General features: G+C 41.1%; 1 protein-coding gene across 3 annotated transcripts; it reads left to right on the top strand.

Moving 5' to 3' along the window:
- Positions 1 to 9,420: 9,420 nt before the first annotated feature.
- Positions 9,421 to 21,773, top strand: DUT (deoxyuridine triphosphatase). Of its 3 annotated transcripts, none has more exons than XM_053889088.1 (7): positions 9,421 to 9,544; positions 10,503 to 10,638; positions 13,077 to 13,168; positions 14,809 to 14,853; positions 20,951 to 21,025; positions 21,162 to 21,232; positions 21,652 to 21,773. In XM_053889088.1, the coding sequence occupies exons 1-7, from the start codon at positions 9,520 to 9,522 to the stop codon at positions 21,706 to 21,708; spliced, it is 501 nt and encodes a 166-aa protein (XP_053745063.1). In that variant the 5' UTR covers positions 9,421 to 9,519; the 3' UTR covers positions 21,709 to 21,773. The 3 variants fall into 3 exon arrangements, with proteins under 3 accessions (XP_053745063.1, XP_053745061.1, XP_053745062.1); XM_053889086.1 differs by lacking the exon at positions 9,421 to 9,544 and adding an exon at positions 9,603 to 10,089; XM_053889087.1 differs by lacking the exon at positions 9,421 to 9,544 and adding an exon at positions 9,752 to 10,002.
- Positions 21,774 to 24,959: the final 3,186 nt, after the last annotated feature.

Genomic DNA, 24,959 nt, shown 5'->3' with positions numbered 1-24,959 from the left:
GCCACCCAGGCACCCCAACACACCAGCCATCTGACAGGTGAGTTTACACCTTAGGATCTGAGTGTTTGCTGTGCCGTCTGCCTAGAATGCCCTTCTCTAGGATGTCACTTCCTTTAAGTTTGGTTAAAGGCCCCCTGCCCCTCAACTCCACACCTGGCAGATAGTATATTCTCATGGAGGCCTTTCCTGGCCACTCTCTATAAATCACAAACCTACATTCCACATCTCACCCTCCTGCTTTGCTCTTCTCCTTAACACTCAGAACTGTTTATTTCAATCACTTCTATTTATTCGGACTTATTTTTGTCTGTTCTGTTTCCTGCTATGTCCCCAACGTCTAGACCAGTGCCTGGCACACGAAATATATTCAACAAATATTTGTTGAAAGGATGAATGAATGCAGGGCACTGAGGGGAATAGGAAGTATAAATCCCAAGTTCCTTTGGGGTCTGGTTTCTGACTAACTGTGGAGCCTCACCCCACCAGCTCAGACTCCATCCCACACCAGCTGTGACTCACATTTAACACACACGTCTGTGTCTCTGAACACGTGGGTCCTCCTGCCTGGGATTTCTGACTTTTTTTTGTTTATCCCACTGTTATTTTCATTCTTATTTCTTTTACTACCAATGAGGTCATTACTAGACAGTTTCTCCTGAGTCTATTGGCCATCTGGTATTTCTTCTTTTGTCAATTCAACAAAAATGTCCTGAAGATATGAAGACACATTGTCCTAAGCTCTTCAAATATAAGACAGCCGTGTTCCCCGTGCTCAAGAAGTTTATGGTTTTGATAGACAAACAAATACACAAAATAATTATGGATTATGAAAAATACCATGAAGAAATAAAGAGGAAACTGTAACAGAGTCTAATGGAAACTTAGGGTGTACTTAGAGTGGTCAGTGAGGGGATCTACGAAAAATTATTTAAGGAAGAGAAGTTGCTGACAATGTTTAATGTTACCTGAACTCTATGGTCCTGGAAAACAATGATGGTTAAGAAATATCCCCAAACATCCCTCCCCCTCAAATCGCCCACCCTTTTGTGTTCTAGAAAATGGCAAACTGCAATGAACCACCATTCCCCACAGGCTTAGATAAGACTTGCTGTCCACTCTTTCTCATAATTCTCTCAAGACTTATGGATGTGACTGCTGTATTTACCTGTGACAAGAGCAAACCTAAACCGTTCCCCTTTTCCCTACATCAGCTGACAAAGTCAGCCATAGACTCTGTTCCTTGTCTCATGAATAATTAGCTGATGTTAGAATTGTTTGTCCCTCTAAAACTAGCTAGACACAGGAATAAATATTTCCTCTTCCACTATTTCTACTCCCTATAAAGATCTAAGGCAAAACTACTGTTCTAGGATATAGTGTAGTAGGCTAATGATGCCCCATAAAAGAGATGTAGGTCTTAATTGCTAAAATCTATAAAAGTTACCTTTTATGAAAAAGGGGTGTTTGCAGATGTGATTAAGGAGCCTGAGATGGGACAATTATCCCAGATTATCTGGGTCAACCCTGTGTATAATCACAAATATTCCTGTAAGAGGGAAACGGGAGACGTGACCATAGACAAAAGGTGGCCGTGTGATGGAAGCAGAGAGGAGCAGAGTCAGAGAGAAGATGCTACACCGCTGGTTGTGAAGACAGAAGAAGGGACCATGAGCCAAGGAATTCAGCCCTAGATGTGGGAAAAAGCAAGGAAACAGATTCTCCCCTAGACTCTCCAGAGTACAGCCCTTTTTAGCCAATAAGACTCATTTTGGACTTCTGACCTCCAAAACTATAAGAGTAATAACTTTCTATCATTTTAAGCCACTAATTTTGTGGTAATTTGTTACAGCAACCATAAGAAACTAATATGCACTCTAATCTTTAGATCTGTGGTGTTTCCTATTGCAATAGACTGAATAAAATCCATCTCCTTACTCAATTTTTGTCTTGGATTGTGTGAACTACCTGAAAAGCAGGGAACAGAACAATCTAGGCAGAGTGAATAATAGGGACAAAGGTCCTCAGGCAAAAGAGAAATCAGTATGCTCTAGAACCAAGGAGATGAGTATAACTGGCCTTGCGCCATGGGAAGGAATTTGGATTTTATATTTGTGATGGGAAAACTTCAGAAGATTTTGAGGCATAAAAGGTGGAAGTGGAGACATCTCTCGGTAGTCCTGGTAAGAGATATTGGTGGCCCCAGAATGTGAAGAGAATTTAGATATAGGACTGGATAAAACAGAGTCTGTCTCTGTAAGAGTTGTAATGGGAAACAGAGCATTCAAATCAGGATAATTTAAGGAGAGTTTACTAAAGGTGCTATTTATAAAGGTGAGGGCCAAGATGTGGGAAATCAAAACCACAGAGGAGAAAGTAGTGCCCTGAAGTAGAAGGCGTGAAGGGAAAGGGGAGCATGTAGCTTCTAGAGCCTAGAAGAAAGGGCAACCTTGGCAAGAGCAGGGGTCTTCAGTGGAGGGACACAGCCATCAAGAGAGGACCCAGAACTTACCCTCCCCTACCCCACTGACCTCCTGCTGGAGCTCTGTATTGTCAAACCCCAAGGCAAGCCAGAGGACAAGAGAGCTCATTGGTGAGGTCCAAACAGGTCAGCCTCCTGGGACAGAGAGCAGAGAGGGATGGAAAGGGGGTCTGGGGGTTGGGGGAATATAAGGAAGATATGTAGTGAAAACATTCAGATTAGTTCCAATTTATTAAAAGAAAATGTGGAGACTCGAATTTTCTGCATTATTTCCTTAATAGTCCGTTTCACTTAGCCCAGGCCAATAGATGCCCAAAGAATGCTCTTATACCTTCCTGACTTTTCTTTGAACATTTACAACTGCACTTTTGTCCTAAAGGCAATCAGGAATGACAGTGATTAAAACGCTTATAAGGACTGATAATGCTTTCTTCAAAGTTCAGCAACAAACCTCTCTTGATACAGGTGTAAAATTTGATGAAATGTTGCTACATGAAAACTGGATAATATCCACTACCGACTGAAGAGAATTGAGTTTGTGCAGCCTAGTAAGTAAAGGTTGTTTCAGAGCAGCAGAATATTGAATCACAATCAACTGAAACCTTAGCAAGCCTAATTCATACATCTCTCTGCATGGATACCCATATTTTACCATTGTTTCTCTTTTTTTGTTATTATTCTGGAAGATAATTCAATTTGCATTGCACATTTCCTCACAGAAATTTTGAATCTTATGAATATAAAAATCATGGACTTGGCCCAATTTTATTTTAATCAGTTTTTCTGTTTCCTAATTCAGGATTAACTTCCCAGGATATATGCAGAGATTTAGTAGCAAGAGCGACAGTGTGCACATTAAAATATGGAGAATTTCAGCAGCAATTTGAGTTATGGTAATTACTGGGTTTGTTTACACAGACATAGATGAAAAGCATAACCTTTTTGTTCCTGTCTTTTTTTTTTAATTTGGAAAAACTGTGTGCTACCAACAGAAAAATCATTCAACGGTTGTTTAATGTCGTGGAGGAAATCAGGTGCAACCAACGAGACCTGAGAAATAGAGAGATCAAAACTGTCTGAGGTAGTGTTTTAACTAGGCATCCTTTCCCCTGGAGCTACCCTCGATGATATAATAAACTCTCATGCTCATGTTCTGCTCGGAATGATTGTCATATATTCACTTGCCCCAAACCAACCAACCAGTGGGTTTCCACTCACACTGAAACTGTCCAGTGTGGCCCTAACATCATCTTCTTTTTCCACATTCATTCTCCATACCTGCTCCCTGGACCCATTTGTTTCATCCAGGAAACGGACCTGACCGAGATGGGGCCCATGTTGGGGAAGAGGAGCAGAAGGAAGTAGATGGTCCCCAACAGATGGAGCCAAGAGGAAAGGCACCTGTGCTCTCAGGGAAGGTGAGAAGATAAGCCCATCCCTGGGAACACTTAGGAACAGACCTGGCCTGCTTTTGTGAGTCTTATTGATCCCAGATCTAGAAGCTTCCCCAAGAGACGCATGCTTTTGTGACTACCAGTTTGTGCTGTTAAAGGCAGCAGGCAGACAGACCTTCACATGTCTTAGAATGGTTAAAAAGGTGTAAAATTGGGGCACCTGGGTGGCTCCATTGGTTGAGAGTCTGACTCTTGATTTTGGTTTAGGTCATGATTCCAGGGTAGTGGGATCAAGCCCTACTTGTGGAGCCTGCTTAAGATTCTCTCTCTCCCTCTGCATCGACCCCAGCAGATTCTCTAGAAATAAATTCCCTAAAGCAATGGTCCTTAACCAGAGGTGGCCAATAAGAATCACCCTGGAGATTTTGAGTAGTCAGTTTGCAGTAGGGTTTGGACATGGGCATTTGACCGAGCTTTCTAGGTGATTTTCATGTGTATCCTGGCTCTCAAGCTACCTGTTTTTATTTTCTTTACTTCCTAAAAACTCAGTGATGCTTTTAAAAGGAAATAAAGGGGCGCCTGGGTGGCGCAGTCGGTTAAGCGTCCGACTTCAGCCAGGTCACGATCTCGCGGTCCGTGAGTTCGAGCCCCGCGTCGGGCTCTGGGCTGATGGCTCGGAGCCTGGAGCCTGTTTCAGATTCTGTGTCTCCCTCTCTCTCTGCCCCTCCCCCGTTCATGCTCTGTCTCTCTCTGTCCCAAAAATAAATAAAAAACGTTGAAAAAAAAAATTTTTTTTAAAGGAAATAAAATGTCCTTCTATGGGCTGTAAATACAGAAATTTCACCTCCTGGTACTCCTACACACTGGCATAATTCAGAGTCAGCTTTTCATGGTGATCATGTTAACAGATTGGGTATTCAGTGTATTCATGAAAACTGCAGTTCTGAGTTTGTATGTTAACTATTCCGATCCCCTTGAATTTTGTAGTACCATGTGGCAGTCATTTGTGAATTAGTCCAAAGTAGTTTCTAGTAATAAATGCTTATCTTGTTAACGATTTGCTTCCTCCTTACCTGCTTTATTTAACTGCCACTCAACATAATGTCGAGCTCCTGAGCTACTTCTATTCTTACGATCCATGTGCTGCTCTTATGAAATTGAAAGCCTACATATATTTGATTTTTGTGTTCTTCTTAAGAGCCTGGCAGAAACATTCTTGTGAATTCGCAAGTTATATGCTAGTCTAGTGTTTTCAAATTGGGCTATAGATACTCCTAAGGAAACACAAGGTATTCTAGGAGGTATTGTGCTATTCTGGAGGCTGATGGTATTCTGGACCAAAGGACAAACTTTCAGATAGTCAACAAACATATGTACTTTTTACTGAAATTTATTTACCTGTATACGAGTTCTTCTTTCCTATCTCCCTTATTTCAATTGCCCTTCCCCAAAGGATAGGTATACATCACACCTATCCTCAGCATTACTCTGGTGTTTTGCCCATGGTGTAAAAAACTCTGGGCTTGAAACAAAGAACTTCTATCTTTTGGTACCAGAACCCAAAGTGTGGCTTCTGCCTTTTCTTGGCTTACACATATTTCTGGTAAAGGTGAACCGTGGCATGGTAAATGAAGTATTTTTGCCCGCGGTGGAATGTTCTGAATTCAGATAAGCAGAGCTATGCGGTTATGGGGAATTATGATAATTTTCTTTTAATATTCCCACATCTTCCATTCCTGAATGATTGTCATAGAACCCTAAGGAAGTGTTCAAGATTTTTGTCAGTTCAAACTGACAAAAACTGAAAAAGTCCACCGAAAGTTTGGGCAAAAGGACAGTGATCCCAGATGGAGATCAGAGATGCAGAAGGAAAAGCAAAGAAAGTGATAAAAGTCTGGGTAAACATTTTTAAAAATAATTCTAAAAAGTAGTGATACTAATAATGTTTATTGAGATTCAAAGAAAAGATACACCTAAAATACTAGATAATAATTTTATATATGTTGAAAGAATGAGTGATGAAATTAAAGCATTCGAAGATCCTTGTGTTATCCAGAAGAAAGACAATAACTTTGTTTCAGATTTTAGACACCGATGAATTAAGCATGCATGTTTTATCTAAAATTATAAATCAGAGAGCGAAATCTCTAAATAACTAAAGGGAAATGTGAAATAGTAACATAATTAAATTAATTAAAATAAAATTAGTAATAATACAATTTGAAAAAGAAACAGAACATCTGAAAAGAACCCAAATTAAGATAGATTCAAGTCCATCATGGAGCTTATATGTTAGAGGAGAAAACATACAACATACAGGTGAAATGAATAAATATGTTATATCACATAGTAGTACATGCTGTGAAGAAAAACCAAATAGGGTAAAGCACTACATGTTACCCTAGGAGGAAACTATTTTTAGATAAGGGAAGATCTGACAGAGAAAAAGGAAGCAGGACTCCAAGGCTTTTTATCTTGAACAGGAAGAGAGGTTGAGAAGAGGCAGCCAGTGATGTTAAAAAAACCCAGAGTATGGCCTGGTGTCTCAACCAGAAGAGCGTGAACAACTGTGAAGCTAAGAATGCCTGGTTAATTTACTACACACATCTTTCCCAGACCTGGGGAACATAGTCAGTAGCAGGCTTAGCATCAAGAAGAGTTCACCACAGTCCCAGTAGGCACATGTAAACCTACAGAGCACGGTGGCTAAGTGCAGGGACTCTAAAGTCAGATGACCTCGAGTTGAATCTTGGTTCCATCTCTTTCTACTTGTGAGCTGTGTGATCATAGGCAAATCCTTTGTGATTTGGTTTCCTCACCTGTAATATGGGTATAATAACACTTGTTTCCTCTGGTTGTCCTGATTAAATGAGTTAGTATTCATAAAACACTTAAAATATACTTGGCATAAAGTAACCATCACATTAAGTCCTTGTTAAAAATAGAAAAATCTTAATGGTCAAGATAGGAAGGACAACATGGCTTATAAAGTACCGACTTACATTCTCAACAGGTTCAAGTTGGCACTGGACGTATGTAATTGAATTAATCAGCATGACTGATAGGATAATTATATTGTGATTAAAAAAACAGCAGGGAATACACTATGGTTGGAACATGTCTAGTTCTTTGCTGTAGTGTATGGAATTAAAGATGTATTTTCATATCAAGTTCTATTTCAATTGTCCTAAGGAATGTCCTATGATATGCTTATTGGTTCGGAGCCCTAACCTTTTGCAGTTGGATTATACTCCTTTCTCTTTCTAATCTAAAATGTCCTCGGATGCAAAGTGAAAATAATAAACATTTTATCCACATTAACAGAAGAAATAGAATCCTTTCCTGGGACTAGGGATTACAAAGAGCCAAACAAGTCACTTTTGTATAAAACGCTGAAGTAGATGCTTTGAAGTTTTCATACAAATTAATAACTCTTATTAAAGTGAAAGATAAAATGCATATCACAAGGCAATTACACAATGGCTGTATATGGCTAATCAATGATAAGGTAATATTGTAAGAGATAAGACAAGGCAGAGCTCACTGCTGGTTGTAAGTTTCATAAGTGAAGTGAGACTTTTATTTGAGTCTGGGTAAAGGGAGTCATTACAGTTATTACATTTTAGGATATGCAAGGACTGAATCTCTAATGTGAACTTCCTTAGGAAATTACTAGAGAAAGGGCTTCAGCAAAATAAAGGAGTAAACTAAAAGGAAGATACTAGATTCCTAAAACCAAGTCTCCAATATAAGAAAAGGGCAAAGGGAAGTGTCAGGATGACAGCTATTCAGCAGGACTAGAGAGTCACATGCACATTTTGGAGCAAGAGAATGGAGAGGTGAGGGAGGGGGAAATTGAAACGGATAGGTGATTTGATGTGTTTCAGTGTTTCATTTGATATGATAGATGTAAGGTACTAGATCCCCTGGAGCATTTGGAAAAAAGCAATAGGTGAATCAAAAACACCACCACCAAAGACAAATGGAAGAACAACATATTTATTAACTTGAGGGGGACAGGTGTAAAAAAAAAAATAATATCACATTACTCATCTCAACAGTGAATGATATTTACACAGTCATGATAAATACTACTGACTTATCCAAATATTGCTACAGAACTATTTGCAGAATGGGGTGGAAAGAGGAGTAAAAGACTTAATCCTCAACTACCCTAATTTTAAAGATAATTTCTATGCCACTAAAAAAAAATAGCAACATGCGATTTAGAAACAGGGGGTTACATTCCAGAAGAAAGAGCCAAAAAAGTTGGAAGCATTGCCCCTGAGGAGTGAACTTTGGGGGAGTGTTTTGGTGGAGGGGTAGGCCAGTTTTTCATTGCGGGCCTTGAAAAAACATTACATGGAAAAACAAAACAAAACACATTGATTAAAAATTAAAGGGGTAGACAGGAAAATCAAAAGATTTTGAGAAGTGATCCTATACTTCTTATACAGGGGCCTGTATAAGATATACAGGGGCCTGAACAAGCAAGAAGATCTCTTTCATTCATACAACAAATATTTATCAAGCACTGTTCTGATCCAAGAACTAAGCTAGGCCCCAGGAATACATTAGTGAATGAAAACATATGTGGTCCCTGTCCTCTGGAGCTTATGTCTACTAGAACATATAGACAACAAGCAAAAATACATACATACATACATACATACATACATACATAAGACATGAATGAAATACAGATTGTAGTAATAAGTGATGTGACTAGAAAAAATTATTGTGATAGAAAATGGTGGTGAGGGACTTCCCTTAACAGAAATAGCCCTTCTGAGATGAGCTGAGACTGGAAACACATGAAACATTAACTAAGGACGGGTGTGTCTAGACTCCCAGGCAGTAAGTCTGATGGGTCTAGAAACGGTTAGAAAGCCACTGTGGCCAGAAGCACCAGAGGTGAGCAGGATGATGGCTCTAGATGAGGTTAGAGAAGTAGCAGGACCCATATCATGTTGCTATAGATATCAGTTTGGGGAGTCTTTAAGTGGTAGATGTTTAAAGGCAAGAGACGAGAGTGTAGAGTATAATCCATAACGTCATCTGGAGGAATTCCAACATTTAAATGGAACCAGTAAGAGACTGCAGAGGTGGGGCCAATAAGGAAAGGCACAACAGGTAAGTCTGGAAACTTCCTCAACAATACCCTAACGTTTCTGTCATTTTTCTAAAACTGACCTATTGTTTGCGTTTATCTTGACAAGGTGCATTTCATTTCAGTTTTCAGATTTTTGCATCAGTTCTGGAAATAACTAGAGATATTTATATCCTAGAAAAGTCAATTTACAATTATCTAGAAAGTTATTTCCTCATCCCCATTGTAAATTATTCCAGGGTAGCCCAGGATCTTCGTTCGAATCCCAGGCACTGGGGTCCCCCCTCTGTGTTTCTGTGGGGTCATATGAAACAGTGCTAGGATTTCAACTGAGTTATCCTTGGGATCATCCTGAGATGCTTGCCCCCGCCCCCTTGAAGGGTAAACAACACGCCATGCACTGTGGGTACTGTAAGGAATGGAACACGCTGCCTGGCCTACGGCCTGGGACGTAGCACTGAGCTCAGCGACCGTCATCTGCATGGTGGTGCGGTTCCGTTACTTTGGGGACCCCTGAGATTAGAACCTGTGGTGCCATGGCCGCGGGGGGCGCCGCCCCAGGTAACTCAACTGCGCGCAGGGCCCAGGCTCCGAGCCTCGCGGATAGCCTTGGAAAACAGACACCACAAAAAAGATGAGGGTCCAAGGAGGCAGGCGGAGACCTCGTTCCCGGGGGCCCAGAGCCTGCGCCAGCCCAAGGGCGGTCCATGCGCCGCCTCCTTGCGCTCTTCGTCAGACGGCGGCGGCGGTTACTGCTTCCGAGGTCATTTTACCCGGACGTATCTTTAGGGTGCAGACCCGGAGAGCGCCTGCGGGAGCGGGCCAGCCAACCAGCGCCCAAACTTCGGGGCAAATGACTCCCGTCTGCCCTCGCCCGGCTCTCGGCTACCATTTCTTTCCGTGTTTGCTCCGCTCAGTGTTTAAAGACGCGCGCAGCGCAGCGCCGAGAGCAGAGGCCGCGGGGCCGCCCCGGCCGCTGTCCAGCACTCGCAGCCTGAGTCGGGGCTGCCGCGGCGCCAGTAATGTCGGGGCCCAGACTGACAGGACACCCCTTGCAGGGAGTGGGGAGGCTGGGAGCCCGGCCGCCCCTCCCCAGGGCCGCCCAGGTTGGGGGAGGAGGAGGAGGAGGAGCAGGAGGAGGAGGGAGATGAGGAGACCAGCGGGCGGGCCCCGAGCAAGCCGCGGTGGTCTGAGCGGTGTGGGAGCCTGAGCAGCCCCTAGGGAAATGCTTCCTTCCTGTTGTGTGTGCGGGAAGCCACCGAGGCCGTCCCCGCGCAGGTTGGACCCGTGCGCTGAGTTGGAAAAGCTTGAAAAGGCGCAGTAGTTTCCCAAATCCTCTTTCCAAGAAGGGTTTAAATCTCGCCTCCCCTCTCAGCCAGAACTGTGGGCTCGTCCGGGGGTCGGTGGGCGGGGCGAGGAGTTGTTGGCGGGAGATTTAAATTTTTGGCGGCTGGACTCATTCTGAGTCCACTTGTTCCCTCTTTTCTCTCGTTCTGCTCTGCCATGCCTTGCTCTGAAGCGACACCCACCATCTCCCCCAGCAAGCGGGCTCGGCCTGCGGAGGACGCCATGCGGCTCCGCTTTGTCCGGCTCTCGGAGCACGCCACCGCCCCGAGCAAGGGGTCCGCGCGGGCCGCGGGCTACGACCTGTACAGGTGAGTGGGGATTTCCCGCCGCCTTCTGCTCGTGGCATCCCTACCCCACGCAGAGAAGGTGCAGGCCTGGAGTTGCAGAGTTCTCAGGTTAGCTTATATTCTTGCCATCTGCTGCTACAGCTTGAAACTTTCACTTAACAGATTACAAAAACAAACTCCTTTTGCATTTATGTAGGATTTCAGTCTTTTTTTTTTTTTTTTTACTGTTGAAAATGTTAGTTTTCCTCTTTAGCATAAATTCAATAAGGATTTGGGATAAGCATGAAGAATGGTAACTACATGTAAATGTCCACCAAGGCATTATTTGTTTTGCAACATTTATTTTACCCTTTCCAGGTGGAAGGTAGAAATGAATAAGGCCCACCTTGGCCTTTAAGGAGTGGCCTGAGGGTGATGCAGTGGGCAACAGGAAGAGAAGCTAAGGTGGAAGTATAGGTGCTGAGTATGAAAATACATGAGGAGGATTCTTGAACGATGCTTCTGCCTTAAAGGATTTGTAAAATTTTTCTGTATATCCATATTTAAGTTCTGCCCAAGGACTGGGAATGTCAAAAGGGTACAAATCAGAAAAGCAGTGGGAATGTCAGTAATACTACCTACCACCCTTTGCTTTGTTCAGCACCTTTTCCCTCTACTAAAGCCTTTACTTGTGGGCACTTTTATTGAATCCTCGGGGCACTACTGAAGTAGATAAGTGTTACTTTTTTACAGATGAGGGAGTTTGTGATGAGCTGAACTGATTGCTCAAGGGCTTGAATGTAATAAAATTTTTGACCCTTAATTCAGTGCTTTTTTCCCTTGACTACTGTGCCCAGTTCTTAGAACCATTAAGGTAGGTGAAAAGTGATACTGGGGGTTATGGGTGTTTAATACAGGACTAAATCCTTAGGATTTACTTTAAAGCATGCCGGGTAATTCTAATGTGAGAACTACTGGTCTCAGTCATAAGCACAGGAGGAGGGGAGAAAGGAGTGTGTGACGATAGAAAAAGGAAGGTGAGGTATAGACTGTTAGAGCTGAAAGGGATGTGGTCAGTCCCTTAGTTTTCGTGGCTAAACGTGGACTGATGTAGTTTGACTGCATCATATCTGGGCACTGTTGTGAGTCAAATGAGAGATGTTGATTTAAGATACTTTAACATCCTCCTAATGAATAGAGATGACTGTATACTGAGATAGACATGGAAATAACTTCCCTCTTTAATAAATTAGGGCTTAACTATGGAAAGAGGAAATTCCAATGAAAGAAGTGAAAATGTTAATACTGCTTTACTAGTTTTCACTAAGGTCTCCAAAGTAACTTAACTGTTCTGCTCATTGTAAAATCTCTTAAATTTCTATCAAGAAGGGGGCTACAGTAAGAGCAATAGTAGCAGCATTTGATGGGTGGATCTTAGAATATTGGGTTCTCAGCAGTGTCCTTCTCCAGGGCCTATTGACAGTGATCAGCTCTGTCCCCAACCTGTGAGGCACAAGGCTTCAGCTTGGTAAGCTTGGTTAACTACCAAGGCTAGCAATACAGATGCAACACAGCTTTTTTTTAAAAGTTTATTTATTTATTTATTTATTTTTAAATTTTTTTTTTTTTTTTATTTTTGAGACAGAGAGAGACAGAGCATGAATGGGGGAGGAGCAGAGAGAGAGAGGGAGACACAGAATCCGAAGCAGGCTCCAGGCTCTGAGCTGTCAGCACAGAGCCCGATGCGGGGCTCGAACTCATGGATCATGAGATCGTGACCTGAGCCGAAGTCGGATGCTTAACCGACTGAGCCACCCAGGTGCCCCTGTTTATTTAGTTTTGAGAGAGAGAGAGCGCGAGTGCTCAAGCATGATTGGGGGGGGGGGGGCAGGAAGGTGCAGAGAGAGAGAGAGGGAGAGAGAGAACCCCAAGCAGGCCCTAAGCTGTCAGCTCAGAGCCTGATGTGGAGCTCGAACTCAGGAACTGTGAGATCATGACCCAAGCTGAAATCAAGCGTTCCATGCTTAACTGACTGAGCCACGTGAACACCCCTATCTTCCTCTTTTTATATCGCATTAGTGAAGCATACAACTTTTAAAAGTGTGCCTTTCCACCCCCTCCTGCTAATACGTATTTCAGTTTCCCAGCAAAATTTTGTTCAGGGGAGAACAAAATTACATGTTGATACCTCTTAAACCAAAATATTTGCCAGAATGACTATATCTAAAGGTAGCACAATTTTCATGATGGACTAAAAGAGAATATCTACCACTATCTTCTTCATAAGCTCTTTTTTATATGAACTGGAAACTTCGAGTACTGAACTCTTAGACTGGTTACTGAAATGTAAGATTGCATGAATTTTGTGATTATTTTATGAAATCTATTTAAAGCAATTCTGTATACTTAGTCACAAGGAAGAGCGTATAGAAACACTTTTATGAATAAATACTGGTTACTTTCTTTCATTATTTTCCTAGTGCCTATGATTATACAGTACCACCTATGGAAAAAGTCCTTGTGAAAACGGACATTCAGATAGCTCTTCCTTCTGGGTGCTATGGAAGAGTAGGTAAGTGATTTAAGGCATGGGTAACTATTTGTCAAGCTCTTCCTTTATGATCCGTTCCTTTATCTTAGTTCCATTTAGGGTATAAGTGAGGGAATGGATACTGTTTGGCATGTGTCCTAAAATAAAGAAGTGCCAACTATGATGGCAAGTGCAGCTGTTTGGAAACTTTAGATTTCATGTAATTATCTGCTTTTTGCCTCCCTCTTTTTCTGATTCCTTGAGCTTTTAGGAGGCTCACATTGGCCCAGGAGTGTGTTCTCTCAGCTCCTCAATGAGAAACTGAAAATACAGGTGATTTTTAACTGGAGCTCCCCCACCAAGGACAAGATTGTATATGAGGTCACATGTGAAGACGGTAATGAGAATGGCTGATATTTGTTACGTAAGGAAAGAGGCAGGCTGGGGTTAATGGCACATGGCATTATAAGGCTAAGTAAAACTTCTGGCTTCTCCTCACTCCAGAGTCTGTCAGACCATTTATTTAGCCTTTTCCCCCTTTGGGTGTCCTCCCATGGGGTGTCTTACTGTCAAGAGATACCCTTCAAGGCACTAGAGGATATGCCTTATAGCAGGAGGAGCTATGACAAAATGGAAAGCAAATCACCCGTCACTGGAGAGTTCAAAACTTTCTTCAAGAGTAACTTAACTTCAGAGTAAACCTAAAGGCACAAATGGAACTGTGGTGGGGAAGGGGCTGGACTACCACCATCTTGTTAGCCATGAGTGTGAGAACTGCTAATACTTCCGCCTTTAAAAGAATCACGAGATGGGTTCTTTTTTCATCTCCTTTTGGCAGTATTTGACTGCATTTTGAGAATATTTGTGGTGGGGAGAGGGGAGATCAGGGAGATGGAATGAAATAAAAGGAAAAGCAGGAAGAGGCAGCATTTATTGACAAAGTGCCTGATTGAAGTATTCTGGAACAGAAAACTAGAAGCTAGAATAATTAACGATAGGCCTGTTGCTCAAGTCAGCAAGTATAAGGTATAATGTTAGCTTTTCATGTTTTCATTTTAAGAATAAAAAGCATAGTGGGAATGAGTTTTTAAGGTTTGTTTTTTTGACAGTTTGCTTGACTGATACCAGGCCTTTTCTCTTCCTCTGGTTCATTTGTTTATACAGATGGGTCGTTTGGCATTTGCATCATGAGTGGGATTCCCAAGTTCTAGGCTAGGCTTTGCCACTGGTTGGTTAAGTTGATGCCTATTTCACCCCGCCCCCTCCTTTGCCCTCTTCCCATCTCTACTGCTATATGCCCAGACCTCCCATCTGAAAACAAGTCTCCTTCCTCAGTCCTGTGTCCCTGCCAGCCACAGTCCTCCCTTTGTGGCCAGACTTCTTAAAAGAGTCCCCTTGGCTTGCTCACCTCTCAGTCTACCCCAGCAGCCCAAGGCTTCACTGCCACACCTTCTCCACATCCTCCATGGCCCCAAGTCCTGTGGGAGTGGTTTAAGCAGCTTTTGAATTAAACTGTGTCAGGTTTCTCTACACTCTTTCCTCCTTTAACACAGTATAATAAATATATTCTTTAATCCAGGACCACCTGCTAAAGTTAAGATGTAGATGTTCTAGGGGAGGAGAGTGACATGCCTTAAAGTAGCCAACTTCTCCTTTTCTTTGTTTTTCTTTTTCTTTTTTAGCTCCCCGTTCTGGCTTGGCTGCGAAACACTTCATAGATGTAGGAGGTAATGTGTTTACGTTTTCCTTCTGTAAATATGTGTATGTATTCACTTTGCCTTTGCTTAAGAGGTAGTAATCAAAAGACAGGTCTTATTTTTATCTTCAACAATAGGAAATGATTTTTGTTGTGTTTTGCCTTTTTAGAAATTTCCGTCTCTCAAATTATGAGGTAGTTTCAAGTATTATTTGATTATATCTAATTTTAAATGATCAGTATGTGAAATACATGTTATTTTACTAATAGGCTAACTAGACATTATCTGATGGATAGGATTTTTGCCTTGGCTTAGTGATAATCTGCATTTAGTCCAAAAATGACTCCATTCTTAGAAGAAAGTTAGTTTTAGAAAGGTAGGAAAAGCTTTTATGTCATTTTAAAGCAATTATGTTTTGCTTAAATAATTAAAAAATTACTTAAGCAGTAATTACTAAATTCTTTTTTTTTTTTTAATGTTTTATTTATTTTTGACAGAGAGAGAGAGAGAGAGAATGAGCGGGGGAGGGGCAGAGAGAGAGGGAGACACAGAATCTGAAGTAGGCTCCAGGCTCTGAGCTGTCAGCACAGACCCCGACGCGGGGCTCGAACTCAGACCGCGAGATCATGACCTGAGCTGAAGTCAGACGCTCAATCAGCTGAGCCACCCAGGCGCCCCAGTAATTACTAAATTCTTTAAGCAAGGGGCGCCTGGGTGGCTCAGTCGGTTAAGCATCTGACTTGGGACATGACCTTGCAGTTCAAGAGTTCCAGCCCCACATAGGGCTCTCTGCTGTCAGCACAGAGCCCACTTTGGATTCTCTGTCTTTCCCTCTCTGCCCCTCCTCTGCTTGTACACACATACTCTCTCTCTCTGTCTCTCAAAAATAAATAAATACTTAAAAAAATTTAAAAAAAGAAGGAAATTCTTTAAGCCAAAGTTATAGAAAATGCAGGTCAATCTTGTAAGAAATTTTTTAACCTGCATGAGAGAACCATCCCTGTTTGGCAAAATGTAAAAAGAAAATCTTTCCCTGAGTGAGAAAAGAAAACTTCTCACTATGCTTCCCTTTCTATGTTTCTTGTCAAACAAGTCCTCAGTGGCTCTGATTTCCCTTACAATCAAGCCTTACTCAGGTCTCCCAAAGCCAACAACTTCATCATGGAGCCCCTTTCATGAAGAGCCCCCAGTCTGTGCTGTCCTCTTGCTGTAGGTTCCCTAACCACCCCTCACTATAGGGAAATTCTGACCTTTGTTCTGACTTTAATTCCCATCATTATGAGCCGAGTGCTTCACCTAACTAGACGTCTTCCCCCTCCAAGAAGTGGATATGCCTCATTCTCTAAACACCTCCATTTTTACAAAGCTACTTTTTAACAGATGAAGAACTGTCTCAGAGATGAGTCCAAGTTGACATGTTGAACACTGGAATCTTCATCCATGGTTCTAATCCTTTAATCCGTCTGTTCTTTTTTTTTTTGTTTTTTTTGAGAGAGGGAGAAAGTACATGGGGAACTGGGGCAAGGGAGAAGCAGAAAAAGAATCTTAAGCAGGCTCCATGCCACCCTCCACCTCCATGGCCCTGAGGTCACCACCTGAGACTTGAGCCAAAATCAGGAGTGGGACACTCCACTGGGTGGACACTCCACTGGGTGACTGAACCACCCAGGCGCCCCTACAGTCCCTCTGTTCTTTACACTGCAATTCAATGCTGGGTTTCACCTCACCCCATCCCTGCACCAACCAAGCACTATGCTAAATAAAGTCACTGTTACCTGCACTGCAGGCCTTAAGTAGGGAATGAGTCCTGTCCCTGGGCCGTCTCTCTTTCTGCCCTTGGTGTCACTAGGTGGTGCTGTGAGGCAAGACAGAATCCTCAAAGTAGTCCTTTCTTAGCGACTGAAAAGGAGCCAAGTTTGGCACAGACAGCAAGAATGGACAGCCCACTCGGGTTGAGAATTGCCTGGACTCAGTTATGCTTGCTTTCCAAAAATACTTTTATAACATCAAGTATGGTAATTGAGGACTATAACTTTAGGATATAAAAGATTGGATATATTTTTAAAGAAATTTCAAAGGGTTGTGAAAGGAACATGGGCTTTGGAGTAACAACTTGATTTGGGTCCCAGCTTTGTCATTAACTGGCTAGTTATTACTTTTCTGAGCCTCAGTTTCCTCTTCCATAAAATGGAAATTAGTGTGCCTGCCTCAGAAGGATGGGAGGATTAAAGGAGAATACATGTAAAGCATCTAACACTGCTTGGCACGTATTAGATCCCAGAAGCTATATTTCTTGTCCCTTAGAGAATTCACGGATTTTTTTTTTTAAATGGGGCAGCTATTTTTTTTCTTTCTGACTTTGTTACTCATTTTTGCTGTTTAAAACAACCTCCTGAAAAAAAATTCATGTAAAAGAAACGGAAAGTTAGTTTGCCTGGTGGTTGGTGTGGTATTATTCCTAAAATCACATTGTGGTGTGTTCTTGGATGCAGAGTGTCTTAAAAATGTCTCTTAGGCACAGGTTTATCATCGTTGGCCACCACTTTTGTTTCAAAAGAGAGATGTTGTTAGAAATCCCAGGCTGTAAATAAGGGTCAAAGGGAAAAGTTGAGTATGCAGGATTCTGTTCAGAATCCACATCTGGTAGGTGTGGGTAGTTTTCACTAAAGGTTTCCAACAAATGACATGCCAAAGTCTTGACACAGTAAAACTTTTGCCTGAAGTCAGTTAATTACCCTGCCAGTTCCAATGTATGATTTTTCCAGTGATAACTTCAAAATACTTTTTGCTTTCTCATGAAGAGAAATATCCCTGATGCTTATGTTCCTTATGTAGAAAAAGAATGTCTTGGGTTTTTCTTGAAGGTCAAATTGTCTTTGAGTAATACCTAAACTTGGAACTATTGGATTTTTCGTACTATTAGCATTCATGCTAAAAAACAAAAAAGTATTAATTGAGGGCACTTTTTTTTCCTGCCATACATTTTAATTGACTTCAAACGACTTCATTTCTTTTAGTGAGTTAAAGGGCTTTTCACATTTTTGTGTGCCAAGCATAAAACCTTGGTAGATATCTGGCTTTGCAGAATTCAAGACATTCAACCATATGAGTCTGATTTGGACTACTTTATAGATATATGGCAAAGGCCTTTACAAAAAGGGAGTGTTTTTGTATGGTAGAAGATACCAGAAAGTAAAAACAAATGCTTGCAGGCCACAGGAAAAAGAATTTAAATGCCCAAACAAATAAGGAAAAAAATCGTAAACAAAATATAGAAGAGGACATACATATGTGCAACAAATATGCAGAGAAAAAAATTCTAGCCTCACTAGTCATCAGGGAAATGCACAGTAAAGCCAGGAGATACTGTTTTTCACTCATCACATTGGCCAGAATTTTTTTTTTTTTTTTAAGATTGTTGCCATCTGGTACTACCAAGGACTTTGGAAATGGGCATTCTTAAATATTGCTGATAGAAGTTTGAATTGCTACACCTTTTTCACAAAGTTATCCAGAAATATCCACTAAAATTTAAAGTGTACACACCCTTTGATCAGAAAAGTGCTTTTCGGAAACTTTTTGATGAGATTGAAAATCACGAATACACAAGGACATCTGTAAAGGACTGCTTTGTATATTATAGCAAAAATGCAAAGGCAACCTGAGTGATAGCATGTAAGAGAATAGTTACACAGGGATAATGGTACTGTATTTCCATATCTCGGATTTAAAAAGAATGACTAAGGGGTGCTCAGTCTGGGTGGCTCAGCTGGGTGGCTGAGTCTGTTGAACGTCTGATTTTGGCTCAGGTCATGATCTTATGGTTCGTGGGTTCGGGCCCCACGTCGGGCTCTATGCTGACAGCTCAGAGTCTGGAACCTGCTTCGGATTCTGTGTCTCCCTCTCTCTCTGCTCCTCCCCTGCTCACACTCTGTCTCTCTCTCAAAAATAAATAAAGATTAAAAAATTTTTTTCAAGAACAACTAAGATTCCTATTTATATATTAATTGCAAAGGATGTCTGATATTTTAAGTGGAAAAAAGAAAGTAATACGTAGAATCTCTTACTGTAACATTGGCTCCCTGAAGGAGGGTAGAGGAACATTATTAGCTTTTACTTTCTATGTACGTGTACTATTTGGGTAATGTAAAATTTTTCTTATAAAGTAGAAACCAAGAGTTCAGAAATTGGTCCACATTGTCTTCCTTGAACCCTTTCTAGATAAGTGAGCACTAGACTGCACTTCAGATCTCCAACTTGGAGATTACATGGCCTTCTGGAGTCATCTGTTCCAGCATGGAACAGCATGGTCTCTGCAGGGGTTTCTACACTGAATCTGATCCACGTTGTTCTCTACAGCCAGAACTTTCCGCATATTAATAATATAGAAAACAGCTGGTCCCATCTTTCTGTCAATTCTTTCAGTACATATTAAGGACTAATTTAATGGTCAGGTGGCAGTGGGGAAAGAAGACAGGCTTCAGTATTCTTTGAATTGGTCTTTGAATTTGTTTCTGTACAACTAGAAAAGAATAGACTGTTTCTTCAGTCTAGACATGATATGAACCACTTCTGCTGCCTTTCTGCTACTTTCATACTCACTCTTCCCACTGTTAAAAATTTACTTTAATTCAAACTCCTAAAAGTGTTGTGTCAGGAACTTTTAAGAATGCTTAAATTCACTTTCATTCATAAAACACAGGGATTCATTTAAACTTCAACGGTAATCCACTGGAAAAATCTGAGTAGTTTTCCCCGTTCTGGAACTTTTTTAAAAATTTTCTTCCCACCCCCCCCCCCCCCCCCCCACTCTTTGAGAAAATTGAAAGGGAATGCTTAACCTTGTTCTTAAAAAAAATTTTTTTTTCAGTTTACTTTCAAATAATTATGAGTCTGGCCAACCAGTATTAATACCCATTGAGGTACATTCCTGGTTTTTTTTCCTTTGAGGATTTTGTTTGTTTGTTTGTTTAGGAGGAGGGTGTTACTAGTAATTAAGATTTAATTAGGATCACATGAATCCTATCATTTTCCAAACAGAGGGGAAAGAATGAACATATATAAAAGGAAATTGGCGGGGGGTGGGGTGGGAGGGTGGGTAGAGGTAAGAGGAAGAGAAGTGACTTCTAAAAGGTAGGGGATTTTATTTTGGGGTAAAGAAAACAGTCCCCAAAATTGATTGTGGTGATGGTTGCACAATTCTGAATACACTGAAAACCGTTGAGTTGTGAATTCTGTCTTAATATTAAAAGAGGAAATGGGAAGTCCTGGTGCACCTGTATTATCTGTGCTTGTGTTTATGGAAATGTTTTAAATTCTTGACCCAAACTGAAATGCTAACAAGCTTGAGAAATGTACCTCTCTGGGCCAAGGCAGGGCCCTGATGCAAGTTTCTCTCCTGCAAAGATTTGCTGTCCTCGTGTTTATAATCTCAAACAGGTACTGATGACACATGGTTTCACATAAAAGTGTACTTGTTATTAAGCTTATGTGCTAATGTCTTCTGAGAGATCATGCTCTAAGAAAGGATGATAGCTCACATTAAAAGGAAAGGAAGAATATGAACTGAAAGGTTCAGCTCCATTTTTATTGCAAAAATGACTGTTCTGATATTTGCTAGACTGCCACTTAACAGTGTGTCAGCCTTGACTTCTTCCACAGCAGATCTTCCGGCTTCTTGACATTTTTTATTTATGACTCAATCACATTTCAATCTGGATATTAGTGGGAAGCTGCTACCAGGAGAAGCCTTTGCAACCCAATCATTATTTTCTCCTAGTCTTTTTAGCAGGCGTGCAGCAGAAGAACAGTGGTTTTGGAGTGAGCAATTCAGGATGACCTATCTGTAATGCTAAGTCCCTATTCCCAGTTTAGAATAGGAAACGGTCACCACTTGTAAGGGTGACAGGTTGGAAAATCAGGGCTGTTTTATGAATTCTATGTATTTGCATTTTAGTAATATCATTTTTTAGTTTTGAGACTTTACATAGTTCCAGAGCAAGAGTCACTTACCCATTTGCAAGGCTAAAGACCTCACAGCTGCAGAAAAGTGATTTTGAGGTCATCGTACGCCCTCAGTGTTTTGGTAGCATAAAAACCATGCTAATGCTGTTTTTCTTTTCCTTAGCTGGCGTCATAGATGAAGATTATAGAGGAAATGTGGGTGTTGTACTATTTAATTTTGGCAAAGAAAAGTTTGAAGGTACGTTAACTACATACAATCACATGAATGTGAGTTTTCAGAGTTAGGAGTGTCTAAATAACACATGCTTACTCCTCTAAGGCAAGATAGAATGTGTCAATAAAATATCAGTAATAAACTCTTTCTTCTTTTGAAGTCAAAAAGGGTGATCGAATTGCACAGCTCATTTGTGAACGGATTTTTTATCCAGAAATAGAAGAAGTTCAGGTAAGTGTCATAAAAGCCGAGTTGGGAATAACTGATGTACCGTCTTCAGTGAAGGGAAAACTACAATTTCAAGCATTTCATATGCTATTTGAAACTAAATAATAGCACATACAGTAGTCCTATTTTAAGCAAAATTAAAATCGTAGAATTTCTTGAAATGTTTTTCGTGGCTGTTCTGTAGCATTACTTTGGATAATACATCATTTAAATATACTCTAAAATTCTATTTCTCTAGCTATTTTGAAAATTGCCCAATATTTTATTTATGGAGCTTTTTTAAAATTTAATTTTCTTTCTGTAATCTCCTTTTTGAAAGGATGATACAGCTGGAATAAAAAATTTTTACAGATTAGGAGCTAGAGAGAACCGAAAGAGGGTCTGAAATTAACCACCTGAACACCACCTTTATGTCTTTTCAGGTTTTGGATGACACTGAAAGGGGTTCAGGAGGTTTTGGTTCTACTGGGAAGAATTAAAACTTATGCCAAGAATAGAAAATGAGAAAACATACTTTTCTTAAAAATAAAGAGTCTTTGCTTAAGGTGTTTTGGTGTTTTATACTTTTGTAAACTTATTAGTGTTACCTACTAAAACTGGTTGTCTTAGGATTAATTAAGGAAAAGATACCTCAGTTGGGGTCACAAAGGAACTCACTTGCTTGTGTTTTTATACATTTGAATGTTGTATAAATCTGTGTGGTGACCTAATACAAAGTGTTTCTTTTTTTTAATGGAATGTATATCAATTACAGATCCAAAACTCCCTGTATTATTTAATTCACTAAATGCTGCTTCTCAGCTTATTAAATTGCTTTGTAAATCATAAGTAGTACCTTTCATTCCATAAATTTGACTTCTTTCACAGATACAAATTATCGCACAAAGTGAACTAAAAAGATAATAAGAAGTTGAAGTTACTCCTTGTCCATCCCTTCTCTCCATTGCTCTCAAAAGTGATTTTGATCTTAAGATTCTTTGTGACATTGGGAAGAAGAGAATCCTCAGGTTATTTTTTTAGTTTTATTTTTAATCATCCTATCATCCTTTTGGTAGGCCCCGGTTGGCTGGATAGAACTATGTTTGTGAAAGGAGATGCAACCTGGGGATTTCCAGTTGGTTCATCTTCCTGATTTCGTTCCATCAAATAAATTGTACAAGTTGTGTACCTTTCTCTCACTGTGATAGGGTATAGCCAAGAAAATAGGCAATTTAATAGGGAAAAAGTAGAGTAATGGTGTGTGTTTAGGCCATTGGGTTTGCCCATCCCAAGTACTTTTGAGTTAATATGAGTAAGCAGTATTTCATCACAGGTTGATCAGGGGGCTGATTCTGTGGATTTGCTTGATTTAACATCATTTGCAACCTTGAAGGCGTGCACTGTATTGCCTGCACTGTATTGCCCAGGCTTCTTTGCACAAGGGCTGTCGGGGTCACTTCAGCTTTGCTGGTCAGATGCACTAGTGGGAAGCTCGTGAGACGTCATTTTGTGAGTGTGGGTCATGTAGATGGAGTGCTTCTGGAGCTGGCAGCTTCTCAGCGACCTGTTCTTGGAAGCACAGGCTGGAGTGTGTGTCTTCCGTCCTTCCAGTGATTCTTTAGACCATTTCGTAACCTGTAATGTAGTATTTTCCATCTATGGGTCACAATTCACTAGTGAGTCATGAAATCAACTCCTCTAATGCATTTTTAAAAATTAAATAGAGAAACAGCAGAGGACAACACATGTCAACTGGGTAAATATTGTGAACATTGTTTGAATTACATATTCATATGTTCATGTGTATACTGGATCATGATATAAATTATTTCTGCAGTCAATAAAATTTAAATAAATCCCATTCTGCTAAACTAGTGGATTCTGTCCTCTGAACACTGACCAATACGTAGTAACAGTTGAGTAAGAACAAATGGTATGATGTGACTGCCAAGAGATTCGGTCTTAGTTACACTGTTAATGTTAGTTCCCACTTACTGAAAATTCAGTGTATTAAGCACTTTTAGAAACTGCTTGTTTTTGTTTTTGTTTTTTTTTTCCTCATGGCATACCTGTGGGAGAGTAGATAAAACACTTAAAAAAATGTTTTTTAAAGTTTACTTATTTTTGAGAGAGAGTGTGTTTGTGAGCAGGAGGGGCAGAGAGAGAGGCAGATACAGAATCCAAAGCAGGCCCCAGGCTCTGAGCTGTCACCACAGAGCCCAATATGGGGCTCACACCCACAAACCGTGAGATCATGATCTGAGCCAAAGTCAGATGCTTAACCAACTGAGCTACCCAGGCACACCGAGAAAACATTCTTTATAGATGACAGATATAGGCACAGAGATGTTTAGTAGCTTGCTTAACATTTCAGCTGAAAGACCACTCTTAAAACTCAGGTCCTATGGCTTTGAAGCCCATGTTCTGTGCAACCTTCAGTCTTGCAAGTGGTAGACAGAATACAGAATGGAAGAGATGGTGAATGAAAGTCCTCTAGTGTATTCATTCCTGGTGTCTTTCCATCTGGGCACCAGACTTATGGAAAGTTGTTTACATCTGAATCTACTCTGAAAGTTAGAGACTTGGAACCGTGTTCATGAGGGATAAATGGAAGATCTCCAGGGTGGGATGTTGTTTGTAGAAAAAGTGTGTGTTGGGGTGGGAGAATGTGGGAGGAGGGGTGGCTATAGAAGGTCTCTAGTGGTATGACAGATCTTAGATGTTAAAGACTCAGAAAGGGAACTAATTAGGTTTGTCATATGTGACCTGATCGACTGGAACTAGGTAGGATCAGTGCATTTAATCTATAGCAGATGGGAGCTGTGAGATAAGAGAAAATACATATTGGTCTCTGCCCCCGATTCCTGGCATGTAGTTCCTAAACTGTTGTCATTTCCTAAGTGATAAGAGCACTAGGTGCATCTCTTGTTCTAATATTGGTCATTGATTCCGGTTGCTCACACAGAGCTCCTGAAACCCTTGTAATCTACTGGGTGATGACTGTCTTGTTCAAATGAAGTGACTCTGGGTGGCTTCCTGGATTGCTCCTGGGTGGAGGCTGGTCACTAAAAAGACCAAGTCATGGTGAGAAGTTTAGAACTTTTAGTCCTGACCCCTATCTCTTGAGAGGGGAGGAAGGGCTAAAATGGAGTTAATGATGGATCATGCCTAAATAATGAAGCCCCCATAAAATCCCAAAAATAGGAGATTGGGAGAGTTTCTGGGTTGGTGCACACTGGAGGTGCTGGGAGAGTGGCACACCTGGAGAGGGTGTAGAAGCTCTGTGACCCCACATACGTTGCCCTACTCACCTCTTCCATCTGGATCTTTTACCATATCATTTAATAAACTGGTGAACCAAGGTGTGTCCCTCAATTCTGTGAGATGTCTAGGAAATTGAACTGAAGGAGGGGGGGTCCCTGGAACCTCTAATCTATAGCCATTTGGTGAGCAGCAGAGGTGACAACCTTAGCTTGTAACTGGCAATCTGAAGTGTGTATTGGGGGCGGGGGGCATTCTTGTGGAACTGAGCCCTTAACCTGTGAGATCTGACCCTCTCTGGGTAGCTAGTGTCAGAGCTGAGTTAAATTGTAGGACACCCTGTTGGTATTACAAAGAATTGCTTGGTGTAGGGAGAAGCCTCTGCACAACTAGTGACCAGAAGTGAAGTGTTTTAGTTGAGTAGTAAAGAAGACAAACAGGGAAGAAACGAGGGCAGACCCGGTTTTTTCCTACATAGGAAGGAAACAAG

Source organism: Panthera pardus, unplaced genomic scaffold (genome assembly GCF_024362965.1).
Source record: "Panthera pardus isolate Hobbes unplaced genomic scaffold, ASM2436296v1 HiC_scaffold_24, whole genome shotgun sequence".
Classification (NCBI taxonomy): domain Eukaryota; kingdom Metazoa; phylum Chordata; class Mammalia; order Carnivora; family Felidae; genus Panthera; species Panthera pardus.
The sequence above is the reverse complement of the archived record's forward strand: the minus strand, read 5'-3'. Positions and strand labels throughout refer to the sequence as shown.